This window comes from Megascapheus bottae, chromosome 7 (assembly GCF_031878675.1).
Source record: "Megascapheus bottae isolate mThoBot1 chromosome 7, mThoBot2.hap1, whole genome shotgun sequence".
NCBI classification, from domain to species: Eukaryota; Metazoa; Chordata; class Mammalia; order Rodentia; family Geomyidae; genus Megascapheus; species Megascapheus bottae.
The window spans coordinates 41429607-41446943 of record NC_143515.1 but is presented as its reverse complement, the minus strand read 5'-3'; the positions used below and the strand labels follow the sequence as shown (position 1 = coordinate 41446943).

General features: G+C 43.4%; 1 protein-coding gene across 5 annotated transcripts in view; it reads right to left on the bottom strand.

Annotated features, from left to right (window-relative positions):
• Positions 1-9324, bottom strand: part of Fam161a (FAM161 centrosomal protein A) — a 35772-nt gene extending 26448 nt beyond the window's left edge. For all 5 annotated transcript variants that reach the window (XM_090336844.1, XM_090336843.1, XM_090336845.1 and 2 more), the window contains exons 1-2: positions 9040-9324; positions 1672-1895 (exon numbers count right to left, since the gene is read on the bottom strand). In XM_090336844.1, the coding sequence (XP_090192970.1) occupies positions 1672-1895; positions 9040-9225 (410 nt within the window). In that variant the 5' untranslated portion in view covers positions 9226-9324. The remainder of the gene's footprint in view (positions 1-1671; positions 1896-9039) is intronic.
• Positions 9325-17337: the final 8013 nt, after the last annotated feature.

Sequence of the window (17337 nt, the reverse complement as noted above, 5' to 3'; positions counted from 1 at the left end):
TGAACTCTGGGTCTGGGCATTGTCCTTGAGCTCTTCAGCTCAAGTCAAGTGTTCTGTTACTTCAGCCACAGCACTTCTGGTTTTCTGGTGGTTAATTGTAGATAAGAGCTCACAAACTTTCATGACCAGGCTGGCTTAGAACCATGATCCTTAGATCTCAGCCTCCTGAGTAGTTAGGATTACAGGTGTGAGCCACCAGCAACTGGCTTTTTTTTTTTTTTTTGGTGGGTCATGGGGCTTGAGCTCTAGGCCTGGGTGCTGTCCCTGAGCTCTTCAGCTCAAGGCTACCACACTACCCTTGAGCCAAGCCTCACTTCCATTTTCTAGAGGTTAATTGGAGATAAGAGTATCAGGTCCTTTTGTGCCCGGGCTGGTTTTGAACCTTGATCCTCAGATCTCAGCCTCCTGAGTAGCTAATATTACAGACATGAGCCATCATGCCTGGCCTTTTTCTATTTTTTAATATAGGGACTCACTATGTAATCCTGGCTGCCCTTGAACCCATGATCTTCCTGTCTTAGCTTCCAAAGTACTTGGGTTATAGGTATGCACATCTAGCTCATCAAATATTTTGAATACAATCCCTCTTTTATATAGCACAAGGAGTGCACAGAAAAACAGGGGCAGTGTCTCATACACTTATTCCTAGCTACATCAAGAGGATGATGGTCTGAGGATTTTTTTGTCTAGACTCAGGCAAAAAATTTGTGATACCTCATCAATCAATAAAAGCTAGGCATGGTGGTACTCTCCTGTCATCCCAGTTATGTGGGAAGCATAAGCAAAGTTTTGTTTCAAGCTACCCTGGACAAAAATGCAAGACCTTGGGCTGGGAGTTTGGCCTAGTGGTAGAATGCTTACCTAATGTGCACTAAGACCCGGGTTTGATTCCTTGGTACTACATATTTAGAAGAAGCTGGAAGTAGTGCTGTGGCTCAAGTAGTAGACCTCTAGCCTTGAGGAAGCCCTAGGACAGTGCACAGGCCCTGAGGTCAAGCCCCAGGACTGGCAAAAAAAAAAAAAAGCACGCCTAGTGGTTGAATACTTGCCTAGCATGCACGAAGACCCAGGTTCGATTCCTAGGAACCACATACACAGAAAAAGCCAGAAATGGTACTGTGGCTCAAGTGGTAGAGCCCTAGTCTTGAGAAAGTCCAAAGACAGTGCTCAGGCCCTGAGTTCAAGAACCGAGACTGGCAAAAAGGAAAAAAAAAAAAGCAAGACCTTATTTGAAAAATAAGTTGTGAAAAAAGCACTAACAGTGTGGCTCAACAATTAGAGCACTTGGGGCCGGGAGTTTGGCCTAGTGGTTAAAGTGCTTGCCTAGCATGCACGAACACCCGGGTTCGATTCCTCGGTACCACATACACAGAACAGGCCAGAAGTGGTGCTGAGGCACAAGTGGTAGAGCGCCAGCCTTGAGAAAGCCCAAGGACAGTGCTCAGACCCTGAGCTCAAGCCCAGGACTGGCGGAAAAAAATAAAAAAAATAAAACTTTCAAAACTTAAGTTAGGGATCTTGAAAAAAAAACCTTTGGAAAAAAAAAAATTAGAGCACTTGCCTAGCCAAGTACAAGGCACTGCACTCAAACTCTAATACTACCAAAAAAAAGTACAATAATACTTAAAGTAGACATTCTACATCCACAAATCACAGTGAATATAAACTCACCTGGAAGAGATACTAGGAGAATCTTCGTTAATGATTATTGGGTGAACTTCCTTTAAATTTAGTTTATCCTGGTACATTCTCCTTAACTTTGCCATAGTCTTCATGTGGGCAGTTTTCAGCTCTTCTAGTTTCCTGAAATACTCTGCATTGGAGTGGTAGATATCAGAAATGTCTTCACAGGCTATATGGTCATTCACCCAAAAAGAGTTGGTGTTATAGTCAGCCTGGTGAGGGAAAAAAAATTGTTCAATGGTATTTGAAATTAAAAAAAAAAAAAATGGTGTGGGGAGTTTGGCCTAGTGGTAGAGTGCTTGCCTAGCATGCACAGACCCAGATTCAATTCCTCAGTACCACATACATAGAAAAAAGCCAGAAGTGGTGCTGAGGCTCAAGTGGTAGAGCTCTAGCCTTGAAAAAGTCCAAGGACTTTTGAGCTCCAAGACCTGGAACTCAAGCCAAGGACTAGCAAAAAACAAAACCAAAAAAACAAACAATGCTAGGAGAGGTGGCTCACTCCTGTAATATTCGCTACTCAGGAGGCTAAGATCTAAGGATCTCAGTTGAAAGCCTGCCCTGTCACTGAAGAATGAATGATTTTTATCTCCAATCAACACTAGAAAATGGAAAATAGGGCTGTGACTCCAGGGGTAGAGTAGTAGCCTTGAGCTGCAGAGCTCAGGGACAATGTCCAGGCCCAGAGGTAGGGAGGTAGGTAGCCTTGAGCCAAAGAGCGTAAGGATAGTGCCCAGACCCAGAGTTTAAGCCCAATGACCTACCAAAAAAATAAATAAGTGGTGTTGTGGCTCAAGGGGTAGGGTGGTGGCCTTGAGCTGAAGAGCTCAGGGATGATGCCCAGGCCCAGAGTTCAAGTCCACAGACCAACAACAACAACACCAAAAAAAAGACAACTACTCCAAATGCTATTTTTGTGGGGGGAGGGGCAGTCCTGGGGCTTAAACTTAGAGCCTAGGCATTGTCCTCAAACCCTTTTTCCCCTCAAGGAGCACTCTACCACTTGAGCCACAGCACCACTACTGGCTTTTTTTGTTTATGTGGTACTGAGGAATTAAACCCAGGGCTTCATTACTAGGCAAGCACTAAATCACATTCCCAGCCACAAATGCTAGTTTTGAAGAATCCACCTAGTTATTAGTTGTTAGTTATTTGGAGCCTATGTACATTTTCCCCTAAGAATATTTTAAGGACAAAAGAAGCAAACTCCCAGAAAATCTGAATCTACTTTGTGGATTGTAGATGTCTGCTTGTTCATATTGTATATATAGTCATGCTCTCTCTCTCTCTCAACTTTTTTTTTTTTTTTTGCCAGTCCTGGGCTTGAGCTCAGGGCCTGAGTACTGTCCTTGGACTTTCTCAAGACTAGAGCTCTACCACTTGAACCTCAGCACCACTTCTGGCTTTTTTTCTATATATGTGGTACCAAGGAATTGAACCCAGGACTTAGTGCATGCTAGGCAAGCACTCAACCACTAAGGCCAAACTCCAGGCCCCTCTCTCTACTTTTACTATCTTTCATTTCCTTAAACTGAAACAACCACGGAAATAAAAACTCATTTTTGTATAATTACAGAAGTTTAAATACATTATTCATTAAAAAAAAACAGATTAACTTATATCTGATACTATGTATCAAAGACTGCCAGCCACAGTTTTTGGTTTTCTTTTTTTTGACCAGTCCTGGGCTTGAGCTCAGGACCTGAGCACTATCCTTGGACTTTCTCAAGGCTAGAGCTCTATCACTTGAGTCTCAGCACCACTTCTGGCTTTTTTCTATGTATGTGGTACCAAGGAATCAAACCTGGGTCTTTGGCATGTTAGGCAAGCAGTCTACCACTAGGCCAAACTCCAGGCCCACTTGAGACTCTTTTTTTTTTCCCCAGAGCTGGGGACCGCACTCAGGGTCTTGCACTTGCCAGGCAAGGGCTCTTCCACTGAGCTAAATCCCCAAACCCTGCCAACCATAGTTTTAAATGTAGCCTTCTGCCAGGAACAGGCTCAATGAAAAAGGAGTATTTGCTATAGGAATTATAGATTTAATATGTAACACTACAAAATAAATCTGCTTAGCCTTTTCCAACAGGAAAAGTCATTATAAATAATAGGACTTTAGGGGGTTTGAGTGAGAGGAATGTGACCTCGTGGTAGAGTGCTGCCTGGCACGCATGAAACCCTGGGTTCGATTCTTCAGTACCACATATACAGAAAAGGCCAGAGGTGGTGCTGGGGCTCAAGTGGTAGAGCTCTAGGCTTGAGAAAGCCCAAGGATAATGCTCGAGTCCTGAGTTCAAACCCCAGGAATGGCAAATAATAATAATTATTATTATTATAATTATAGGACTTTTTTTGTCTTTTGTTTTTCTTTCTTTTCTTTTTTTTAAAATAGATTGCAGGGCTTGAACTTAGGGCCTGAGTATTGTCCCTGAGTTCTTTTTGCTCAAAGCCAGCACCCTACCACTTTGAGCCCCAAAGTCACATCAGGTTTTCTGGTGGTTAATTGGAAATGAGTCTTTTGCCCTGGATTTTCCTGCCCTGGGTAGGAATCATGATCCTTAGATCTCAGCTTCTTGAGTAGCTAGGATTACAGGGATGAGCCACAGACACCTGGTTACCTGGTTTAGGATTAGGTTTATACATACAGATTATATAATACATATGTTTATATATATTTGAAATACATATACAAATATATATATATGTTATAGATATAGCATCCTTTTAATGGGCTACAAACTATTCAAGAAGCCAGTGTTATATTACTTGTGATAACTTGAAGAATGAAAGAAAATAAGTTTTCTTTTTTTGGTGGGTTATGGAGCTTGAACCCACCCTGGGTGCAGTCCCTGACCTCTTCAGCACAGGCTATAGACCTAACATCTGTCTGTCTTATTCAGTTTTATGTTGCCAGTGTCTGGCAAATACCTGGTCAGTGGCAGATGTTCAGTAAACAATTGTTGAGTAAATGAATGTACAGTTTTAAAAAACGCAAATGTTAGCCTGGCACTGTTGGCTCATGTCTATAATCAAGACACATAGGAGGCTAAGATCTGACAGTGCTTGACCTGAGTCCCAGCCATAGTACCAACAGAGAAAAAGAGAAAATTAAATAAATAAATAAATAAGGGCTGGGAGTATGGCCTAGTGGTAGAGTGCTTACCTAGCATGCAAGAAGCCCTAACTTTGATTTTTCAGCACCACATAAACAGAAAAGCCAGAAATGGCCCTGGAGCTAAAGTGATAGAGTGCTACCCTTGAGGAAAAAAAAGCTCAAGGACAGTGCCCAGGCCCTGAGTTCAAGCCCCAGGGCTTGGGGGAAGGGGGCGCGGGAAAAGCAAGTTTCTACCAAAGGAAGAATAGTTATTATCTTACAAAATGACTGAATCATGTAAAGAAATACTATTCTAAAGGCTTTGATTAGGTTGAATGCCTGGCTTGGTGGCAGAACATGTGCCTAGCAAGTATGAAGCCTAAACTTAAAACCCTAGTACCACCAAAAAACTTTATGTAGCTTAGTGATAGAGTGCTTACCTAGAATGCATGGAGCACTGGGTTCAATTCCTCCATACCACATAAACAGAAAATGGCAAAAGTAGCACTGTGGCTCGGGTGGTGGAGTGCTACCTTTGAGCAAAAGGAATTCAGGGGGCTGGGAGTGCAGCCTAGTGACGGAATGCTTGCTTAGCATGCATGAAGCTCTGGGTTTGATTCCTTGGTACTACATACACAGAAAAAGCTGGAAGTGGTGCACAGGGGCTTAAGTGGTAGAGTGCTAACTTTGAGAAATCTCAAAGACAGTGCCCAGGCCCGGAGTTCAAGCCCCAGAATGAATTGGCAAAAAAAAAAAAAAAAAGTATTCATTCTACTGAATAGTAGAGATAACAGGTTTAAAAAATGCATGCTTTTTATGGGGCCGGGAGTTTGGCCTAGTGGTAGAGTGCTTGCCTAGCATGCACAGAGACCTGGGTTCGATTCCTCTGTACATAGCAAAAAGCTGGAAATGGTGCTGGGGCTCAAGTGGTAGAGTGCTAGCCTTGAGAAAGTCCAAGGACAGTGCTCAAGCCCTGAGCCCAAGCCCAGGACTGGCAAAAAAAAGGTCAAGCTCTTTCAGCACCTTCTGAAAAAAAATGCATGCTTTTTTGCAGGCAGAGACATCCATATATTCTCATTGATTCTTTCAGAATATCTTTTAGAAGAAGGTCTTAATCATTTACCCAAAAAGGATCAAATGATTTAGGCCTAAAGATCTATCTGAAAAGGATGAGTAGCTTCTAGATAAAGCAGCAGGTATGATAATCTGCATTTAGGAATTGACGCTTGCACAGCACCATTCCACTTTCAGCTTATTACTTTAACACAAGGCAGCTTCTCAGATTAATCCATCTTACAGGATTTTGTCTAATATACATGAAAGACAAAAATTATTTCCAATTTTAACTTCACCTTTTTGGCTCCATCCCAAGAACACTTAGTGCATCAGTTAACAAAGGCTGTGTAATTGGTTCAGCTTTCTGCAGAACACTGTAAATGTGCTATTGGATAAAAGGATGATCTTCCTAAGATTGGTTTGACCCACTTAGGTAATGAATCCTTTCAGCACCTGTTGCTTTCCAGAACTGGCACCTACGAAGAACTGTGTTGTCTTCTATAAAGGCTCATCTACAACTTTAGATTTTTTATTAAAATTGCCCTTTTCATTGGAAAGGATTTATTAGGAATGAGTCAGATCTTCATGCAGTTACCTTGGTTAACACCAATGAAAAAAGAAAATAAGAAAAAATGCTAGCATATATTAAAATATTGCTTGTGGGGGAAATAGAAAAATACTAGACTATATAATAACTTTAAAACACTGGTTAGCTAGGTACAGGTGGTTGTCTGTAAGCCTAGATACACAGAGACAGAGATCTGAGGATCCTGGTTTAAAGCTAGCCGGGGCAGGAAAGTCCATGAGACTCATCTCCAATCATTTAAAAAGCTGGAAGTGAAAGTCGCATGGTATCCTTAATATGTGGCTATTATAAGATACAAACAGTACAACAGCAAGGACTCAATATTTGCATACCGAGTGCTATAGACATGGTATTGGAACTATAAACACAACTACATAGACATAAAAATTTATGAATCTATAGACATAATGTTTTTTTTTTTTTTGCCAGTCCTGGGCTTAAGCTCAGGGCCTGAGCACTGTCCTTGGACTTTGGACTTTCTCAAGGCTAGAGCTCTCCCACTTGAGCCTCAGCACCACTTCTGGCTTTTTTCTATGTATGTGGTACCGAGGAATCGAACCCGGGTCTTCATGCATGCTAGGCAAGCACTTTAACCACTAGGCCAAACTCCCGGCCCCATAATGTTTTATTATATAGATTAATATGTATCTTTGACATACAAACCCTCAGCCTAATTTTAATTATATTCTAAAATCTAAGTGCCAGTGATTGTATATAGAGATTCCCTTCTTGAATACTTGTTTGCTAAACACGTCATTTGAAATATGATGTAAAAAAAATCAATGTTAATAAATCATATAATAAAAGAATACTAAGACAGAAAAAAAAAAGCTGGAAGTGGAGCTGTGGCATAGTGGTAGAATGCAAACCTTTAGCAAAAAACTCAGAGAGCCAAGCACTGGTGGCTCATGCCTATGATCCTAGCTACAGGATCTGAGAGATACTGAGATCTGAGGATCATGGTTCAAAGCCAGCCAGGGCAGAAAAGTCTAAGCGATGTATATCTCCAACAAACTACTCAGAAAAAGCTGGAAATGGCACTGTTGGCTCAAGTAGTAGAGAGCAAGCCTTGAGTACAAAGAGGCTCAAGGACAGTGCCCAGGCCATGAGTTCCAGCCCCAAGACTGATGCACCAACAAACACATGCATGCATCTGTACTTGGGCATGCACACATGCACATGTGCACACACACAACCACTGGCTATCACTGGGAAGGGACTGGGTACAAGATAGGGTTTTTTGTTGTTGTTTTGGGTCTTTTGTTGTTGTTGTTTTTGCCAGTCCTGGACTTGAACTCAGCACCTGGACACTGTCCCTGAGCTTCTTTGTGCTCAAGACTAGAGCTTTACTACTTGAGCCACAGTGCCACTTTTGGCTTTTTCTGTTTATGTGGTACTCAGGAATTGAATCCAGGGCTTTACGCATGGTGGGCAATCGTTCTACCACTGAGCCACATTCCTAGCCTCCCCACCCCACACTTTTTTTAGTAAAAGGCAGAAGATTTATACAATCTGAAGAGAAACCAAAGTATCCCTTTTGCTTTTTGAAACTGGGTCTCACTATGTAGTCACACAAGGCATCAAACTCTCAATCTTCCTTCCTTAACTTCTCAAGGGTTGGGATTACAAGTGTGTAACACCATACCACATTCTTTCAGGTATTAAAAAGGGACCTGAGAAGCCAAGGGAGGTGGCTCATGTCTGTAATCCTAGCTACTCAGGAAGGTGAGATCTGAGGACTGAGGTTCAAAACCAACTCAGGCACTAAAGGCACAAAAAACAAACAGAGAATAGAACTGATTCACCTGATTTTATGAGTTATCCACTACAGAGTACATGAGTTTTCCTCAAGTTACAAAAACATGGAAGATTTTTTTTTTCCTTCTTTCCTTCCTTCCTTTTTTTTTGTGTGTGTGGGTCATGGGGCTTGAACTCGGCCTGGGCACTGTCCCTGAGCTCTTCAGCTCAAGGCTACTGTCCTATCCCTGGGCCTGGGCGTTGTCCCTGAACTCTCCAGCTCAAGGCTACCACCCTATCCTTAAGCCAAGTCCTACTTCCATTTTCTAGAGGTTAATTGGAGATAAGAGTCTCAGATCCTTTTGTGCCCAGTTTGGCTTTGCGCCTGGATCCTCAGATTTTAGCCTCCTGTGTAGCTAGGATTACAGGCGTGAGCCACCGCGTCTGTCTAAGAACATGACAGATTTCTATTGCTGTAGAAGGGATAGTGGAGTTCTGATCCTGCCACTTAATAGAAAAATCTTAAAACTGCTCTCCAAGGCGGGCACGGGTGGCGCAAGCCTGTAACCCTAACTTTTCAGGAGCCTGAGATCTGAGGGTAGTGGTTCCAAGCCAGCCCGGGGCAGGGTGGAGGGGGGAAGTAGTCCAAGAGACTCCGATAAACTACTCGGAAAAAGCCGGAAGTGGCACTGTGACTCAAGCGCCAGCCTTGAGCAAGAAGCGCTCAGGAACTGCGCCCAGGCCCCCGACCGCGCACACGCCAAAGGCTCTCTTCAGTGAGAAGGACGCCGGCGCCGCGTTCCAGCGCCGAGTCTGAGTCCTGGCCCGGAGGGGCCGGACCGCCCTCAGCTCGCGCCGGCCCACCCCCGCCCCGCTCCCACCTTACCGAAGCCCGCGCCGGCGGCTCCACTCTCTCCTCCTCGTCGTCCTCGGCCATGGCGGCAGTGGCCGCCAGAACCAGTCTGGGGTCTTGGTCTTGTTCGTAGTGGGCGGCCCGCGCTCCGGTGGTCTTCCTTACTGGGATGTGATGACTGGCAGCCGCCAGCCACGCCATGGGGTGCGAGGCGTCCATGACCGCCCGCCGCCGAGGACCGAGCGCCCGCGCTGGCCCGGGGCGAGTGAAGCAGGCGCCGCCTCTAGCGACCCACGGTCCCAGCGGGCGGCCGGCGGTCTCTAGGGGCGCGGTCTCTAAGGACGCTACGGGCACCGCGAGGGGCCAAAAGACCAGCAAACGCTCAGTGCGTCGCCAGAAATGCAAGAGGAGTCCAAGACCGCCATCCAGTGACACCCCCCCACCCCCCCGCCAAGGAAGTAGCCGTTTATAATACAAAGCTGCAGTTCAGCAGAGCATCCTGGAGGTATAACTGCAAGAATACACACGACTACCGTAGTAAGCCAAAGTAACCTTCCAGTGAGCTGCTCAAATGACAGGCGCTTTAACAAGTGGTATTTGTCACATTAGTGGTTTATGTACAGTGCTCTCCAGTTCACTGGATAGTGATAGTCAGTAGTGTTTTTTGCTGGCTTAGATGTTTAGAGAGCAGACCTGGGTACTCTTCTCCATCTTGGCGACTGACCGCGGAAACGCAGACTTTTCACGTTGTACTTACTTTGTGAAAAATGCGCTCATTTTTTTTTTCACGGAAGTGATAGGTTTGGAGACAAAGGTGGGGGACAGTAGGGATGTTGAATGCTGGCTACGGAACGCGGTTTCACAGAGTCCAAGAATGCGGGGAGGGTGGGGCGTTCTCCTTTGATTGACCTGAAACCTAGCCGGAATCACCCAACCAGTAGAAGGCTACAATTGAAGTCCCGCCCATGAGGGAAATCGCCCAAATTGGGTGGTGCCTGGTGCTCTCCCAAGGTAGTGACAATGCCAGTGGTGAAAGCCTCGTGCTTATCTTGGGATATTCTAGGATGGCAGAAAGGGGCGAGAGAGTCGGTCAGTGACCCCAGAGGCTCACCTATTCCCACCAACCTCTCTCTCCACTCAGAAAGTGGAGGAAAGGCCACGACCCAAAACAGTGGGTGTGTTACAGTATGGCCAGTTACTACGTAAACCCCTGCTTAACTATAATGAATTAGGGCATTTTCCGCTTTATGAGACACATCCGTCTGCAATCCGTCTCTGAGATAGGAGCCTTTCTTACCTAAGCTTTTTGTTCACCTGTCGGGAGTGTAGCTCTTCACCTCCCTTCAGGCATCTCTTTGTTTTGGCAGAACAATGACCTAACATTTTAGAACAGATGCTGGCTGGTTCAGGGCTGGGAGCCTAACGTTCAAAACCAGAGTAAGGATTTCCAGTCAGTCCCAGGGAGCTACTGCTACTGTTGGTGTTTGGTTAAAAAAAAAATCCAACTGTCAACTCAAAAACAAGATGGGTCCTCATAGTGAAGCACTGAAACAAGACCAAATAAAAATAAAACAATGGAAATGCCTGTGAAATAGTCGTTCGAAGAACAATAAAGTAAGCTGGGCGAGGTGGCTCATGCCTGTAATCCTAGCTGAGATCTGAGGATGGAGGTTCAAAGCCAGCCCGGGCACAAAAGACTGTGAGACTCTTATCTCCGATTAACCACTAGAAAAAGGGAAGTGGCGCTGTGGCTCAAGGTGTAAGGTGGTAGCCCTGGGATGAAGAGTTCAGAGACGGCACCCAGGCCCAGATTTCAAGCTCCATGACCCACAAAAGAAGAAGAAAAAAAAGAATAAAGTTTCACCTCACTGGCAATATTCTATCTTGGAGACACCTAATAACATAGCCGTAAAAGCATAGGGAGAGGGGCCAGGAATTTTGCCTAGTGGTAAGTGATTTCTTAGCATGCATTAAAACCTGGGCTCGATTCCTCGGTATTGCATTCATAGAAAAAAGCTGGAAGTAGTGTTGTGGCTCAAGTGGTAGAGCTCTAGCCTTGAGAAGGCCCAAGGACAGTGCTCAGGACCTGCGTTCAGTCCTCATGACTGGCAAAAAAAGAAGACAAAGAAATATGGAAAGCTGGAAATGTGGCTTAGGGATAGAGTGCTTGCCTAGTATGCATGAAGCCCTGAGTTCAATTCATCAGTACCACATAAACAGAAAAAGCCAGAAGTGGTACTGTGGTTCAAATGGTAGAGTGCTAAGCTCTGAGCAAAAGAAGCTCAAAACTGGCACAAAAAAGTCCCAAAATTGGCAAAAAAAAAAAAACCCCAACCCAAACTGTTCTTATTTTTGTTATAAAATGTAAATGTGCTAAGCTAGTACAGCAAATAGCTCTTGTGTATAGCTAGATCAATTCTGACAAATGTGTGGCTTACATCTGTAATCCCAGCTAATTGGGAAGTAGACACTGGGAGGATTACTGTGAATAGCTCAGGTGAAAGCTAGTGTCATCCCCATCTCAACAAACAAGGGAGACTATAGTAGAAAGATGACAGTCCAAGTTCAGACAACAAGCATAAACGTAAGACCTTATTTTTTTTTTAAAAAAAAATGGCTGGGGGCTAGGTAGAGTGCCTAACTAGCATAAGACCAGAATAAATTTGAACCCTTATGATTATATACATATATATATATATATATATATATATATATATATATATATACTTTTTTTTGCCAGTCTTGGGGCTTGAACTCGGGGTCTGGGCACTGTCCTTGGGCTTTCTCAAGGCTCGTGCCCTATCACTTGAGCTACAGCAACCACTTCTGGCTTTTTCTGTGTATGTGGGACTGAGGAATTGAACCCAGAGCTTTGTGCATGCTAGGCAAGCACTCTACCACTAGGCCACGTTTCTAGTCCCATATTCATTTAAGATATAGAAGATTCCTTGTATCTTTCTTCCATCCATTCCTCATTCTACCCCTAGCCTAGTCTATAACTTCCTATGAATGGAATCATACAGTATGTACTCTTTTTGCACTCAGTACGTACTGTGTGTCATTCTGGGAATTACATCTATTGGGGCCTCACCCATATTAAGCAAGTGCTTTCCCAATGAACCACCTCCTCAGCTGCTTTTGCATACAATTTTGTTGTATGGAGGTTTGAACTCACCAGGCCCCAGCTACCAAGTAGCTGTAACCAAGCTGGTTACAGCAGATTGCTTCTGTCACTGTCACACACACACCACAAGAAGCTGTAACCCCTCTGTACATCATCTTTAAAATAACAATGAATTTTCTTTTTCTTTTTTTTTGTTGGTTTTTTTGTTTTTTTTTTTTTGCCAGTCCTGGGCTTGAGCTCAGGGCCTGAGCACTGTCCTTGGACTTTCTCAAGGCTAGAGCTCTACCACTTGAGCCTCAGCACCATTTCTGGCTTTTTTCTATGTATGTGGTGCCGAGGAATCGAACCTGGGTCTTCATGCATGCTAGGCAAGCATTTTAACCACTAGGCCAAACTCTCGGCCCAACAATGAATTTTCTTTTTTGGTTGTAGGGCTTGAGCTCAGGACCTGGGCACTGTCCCTGAGCTTCTTTATGCTCAAGGGTAAAGCTCTACCACTTGATCCATATCACCATTTCTAGTTTTTGAGTAGTTAGTCAGAGATTAGAGTCTCAGAGGAAGTTTCCTGCTCTCACCAGCTTCAAACCACAATCCTCAAATCTCAGCCTCCCGAGTAACTAGGATTACAGGAACAAGCTATTATGTAGCAGGCAAATACCCTATCACTGAGCTATACCCCAGCCCCTGATTTTTTTTTTTTTTTTTTAAGACTCAGTTTCAAGCTGGGAATGTGGCTTAGTGGTAGAGTGCTTGCCTAGCATACATTAAGCCGTAGGTTTGATTCCTCAGTACCAGATAAGCAGAAAATGCCAGAAGTGGCACTGTGGCTAAAGTAGTGCTAGCCTTGAGCAAAAGAAGCTCAGAGACAGTACATAGGCCTTGAGTTCAAACCCAAGACTAGACAAAAAAAAAATCAGTTTCAGTTTGGGTGGCAATAACTTGGGAGTGCTGGGATAGGTTCTCCAGAAAGGCCGTAGGTATTCTGAAATGACTGGAAATGTGAGTGGTTCACTATTATGACCAGCAGTCTACTAGCAATATTTTGATTCTGTTCTCATGACTGGTTTGTTGGTTTAGAGGTGTTAACTCCAGAGGAATGCTTCCATCAGGAGTCACTTAACATCTGACCTCTTTATATTCCTCATATAGGCAAAGAAGGAAGTTATAGGAACTGGTCTGGCTACTAAGGTATACTGTTTACTAAGAAAGATTATGGGTGCAAATAATGTCCCTTAGAATATATCAAAAATACTATGCTCTATGACTAAAGGCAATGAAAAACAACTCAATTTGCTTCTAACCCAGTTCTAAATCCTTCAGAATGACTTGAATCATGCCCCACCAAATAAAGCCACTATTTGAGGAGCTTGCTGAAGGCAAAGGAAACAGAATAGGTAGTGGAAAAGGGAAGTTACAAATCTCAGATACTACCAAACCACATTTAATACAAACTTGGATTTATGAAGTTTATGTGGTTACACCTATTAGTATTTTTCTTATTCCCATGTCATGTATGTGTGTATAGAACTGACCTTAGGCATTAAAATAATTGCTTGAGATGTACCTAGGAAGCAAGTTCACAAGGGTAGCTTGTTACATTTTGGTGCAACTTAACTACACCAAGGAATGATAGTTGGTTAAAGTATGTGTGTTAAGAGATTGACATTTGAGTTGGTGAGCTGAGTGAAGCAAAGCCAGACATGTCTCCAATCCTAGTGGGTGCTATAGTTAGGTTATGAAGTGTCCCCTTAAAATGTTTAGTGGTTGGTTGGCGCTGGTGAGCCTTTAAGAGGTGACTGGATCATAAGGCTCTAACTTAACCAATAGGTGAAGTTAATTCACAGCTGGGCTACCAGATAACATGTGGTTGGAATAAGTCACTAGGAATGCCTCAGAAGGTTTTATCTTATAAACTGTAGGAAAAGGGGGAGTGGGGTCAATGGGAGTGGAGTAGATGAGGAGGGGAGTAGTAGAATGCAGTCAAGAATCCAATGTAAAGTATACAAAATTAAGAAGTGAGGGGAGGGGCAGATTGGGATGGGTGAGAATGTTGAAAGGGATGACACGTCTCAAGATGCACTGTAACAAACTACTTTATTAAATGGCAAATCTCTTGCACAACTAAAGATAAAATAATAGAATTTATTTTGGCCCTGATCCATTTCTGCTCCCTGGACAAGAGAGCAGTTCTGCTTTCACATTCTATCTGCCTTACAGCCTAGGGACATCACAGCTACTATAAAATCCTTCATCTCTTTTTCTCAGGTGCTTTGTCAGTGATGAAAAGCTGGGCGTACCTCCCATACTTAGATCCACAACCAAGCTTTAGGTGTTTTTTAAGGTAAAGTCCTCTTATGTCTTAATCACTTAACAATGTTCCCAGATTTTTTCACTCAATTTCTGTGACACTAAATTTTCCCCAAGTTATTTTTTGGGTTTTGTGTTGATACAGTGCAAACGCTAGTGTATTGTGTGCATGCCTGGCAGTGTTGACTACCGAGATCTATCCCCAGCGCAGTCCTGAGATTTTCATGGATAAATCTGCACTGTTAAGACTTTATTGCTCCAGTCTCAGAGCCCCTCTCCCCCCGGCACGCGCGTGCACGCACACATATACACATATACACACACACACACACACACAAAGATAAACAGGTTTCAGCACTGAGTGGTTACCATTTCACAAGTCAGAAAATAAACACATTTCCTTTTTCTTTTTGCCAGTCCTAGCAAAGCTAGAGCTCTGCCACTCTAGCCATTGCACCACTTCCAGCTTTTTTCTATGTATGTGGCACCGAAGAATTGAACCCAGGTCTTCATGCGTGCGAGGCAAGCACTCTACTACTAGGCCAAACTCCCTGCTCCTGTTCTAAGCTTTAGTATTTCAGATTTAAAGAAGTACACTCAAGCATATGAAACTATTGCCTCTTTAGGAAGTTATATCCCTTCATATTGCTAACTATAAGCATGACTTTTAAATGTTCTAACAGGTGAACTGTCCTTTCACTGCTTTGTAATTATGTATCCTTTCACTGCTGTGTAACTATCAACTATTTGTGTGCTGGTATACTCCTAAAATACAATTACACTCTTGGCTGCTACAAAACCCTAGTTAAATCCTATACAAGCTAGTGAGTAATTACTAGTTTACACCAAAGCAAACTTAAGAAACATTTGTCCTGGAAGAACTTCCTTTAAAAATTTTAGCCAGGGGCCAGGAACTTGGCCTAGTGGTTAAAGTGCTTGCCTAGCATGCAAGAAGACCCGGGTTCGATTCCTTGGTACCACATATAGAAAAAGCTGGAAGTGGTGCTGAGGCTCAAGTGGTAGAGCTCTAGCCTTGAGAAAGTCCAAGGACAGTGCTCAGTCCCTGAGCTCAAGCCCAGGACTGGCAAAAAAAAAAAAAAAAAAAAAAAAAATTTTAGCCAGGAGGGGCCAGGAGTTTGGCCTAGTGGTAGAGTGCTTGTCTAGCATGCACGAAGACCTGGGTTCGATTCCTTGGTACCACATACTTAGAAAAGGCCGGAAGTAGTGCTGAGGCTCAAGAGTTCTACCCTTGAGAAAAATCCAAGGACAGTGCTCAGGCCCTGAGCTTAAGCCCAGGACTGGCAAAAAAAAAAAAAAAAAAATGTAGCCAGGCACCAGTGGATCAGAGCTGTAATCTTAGCTACGCTGGAAGCTGAGATTCAAGGATCATGGTTCAAAGCCAAAAACAAGAAGAAAATCCATGATATTATCACTGTCAGTCCTGGGACTTGAACTCAGGGGCTGGGTTCCATTTCTTAAGCCTCTTTGTGCTCAAGGCTAGTGCTCTACCACTTAAGCCAGAGTGCCACTTCCAGATTTTGAGTAGTTTATTGGAAATGAGTTCATGGATTTCCCTGCCCAGGAAAGCTGTGAACAGAAATCCTCAAAGCTTAGCCTCCAGTGAGGGTAGGATTAGGCATGAGCTACCATGCGCAGCTAATCTTGAGTCTTATCTCTAAGCACCAAAAAGTGCTTCACAGAAGTGGAGCTATGGTAGAGCTTATATTAGAGGGATAGCCTTGGGCAAAAAAGCTCAGGGCTAGTACCTCAGCCCTCTGTTCAAGACCCAACAGACACACACACACACACACACACACACACACACACACACACACACACACACACACACACGCATATCTAGGTATAACAATAACTTTGAGACCTACCTCAAGTGTGGCCTTTATACTAAAGATCGAGATTTGAGTGCTTGACAAATTAAAAAAAAAGATCACTAGGCATGATGTACCCAGAACTGACTAAAAAAAGCAAGGACAGACAAGATTTTCCAGGACAGTTTCTGGATAAGGTTAGTGGCAATTACAATGTTTAAAGCCACTTGAATAAGACATTGCATTTGTGGGATTTGAGGCATAGTCCAGTTGGTAGAGTAGTAGACAAGGAGAAAAGCAGCAGGAATTAAATTTGAGTCCCCAATCTCAGATCTAAAAGAAAAATCTGCTTTGTGAAGATGTACTACACATATCTACACTTTGTTTTTCAGGTGCTGGGACTTGAACACTCACTTATGCTAGGCAATCATGTTCTATCACTGAGCTATAATTCTTATTACAGTATTTGTGTTGGTCTCCTGGATTTGAACTGGGGGCCTGAGCTTTTTTGATCATGGCTGGCACTCTATCACAAGTGCCACTGCTCTATTTATAGCTTTTTGGTGGCTAACTGGAGAAATTTCATGGACTTTCCTACCTGGGCTAGCTTTGAACTATCATAGATCTCAGCCTTTTTTGTTGTTGTTGTTGATTGTGGGATTTGAACTCTGGGCCTGGGTATTGTCCCTGAGCTATTCAGCTCAAGGCTACTGCCCTACCCCTTGAGCCACAGGCCACTCCCATTTTTATGGAATAACTAGGTAGACATTATTGAATGGCTGCCTCATTGGAAGCATACACACGAAACTATCAAGTCTACTATACATATAATGCCAATGAGCATTTATCAGGAATGAACACACTGGAGCATATTTTTTACACACACACATTCTGTCAACAGAATAGAAGCTTAAATAGAATTAGAAAAAGTACCCAAGATGAATTCATGACACACTATATAAAGGTGAAATCATAGCTGGGTGCTAACAGTTTATGCCTGTAATCCTAGCTACTCAAGAGGCTGACATTTGAGGATCAGGGTTTAAATACAGTCCAGGCAAGAAAGTCTCA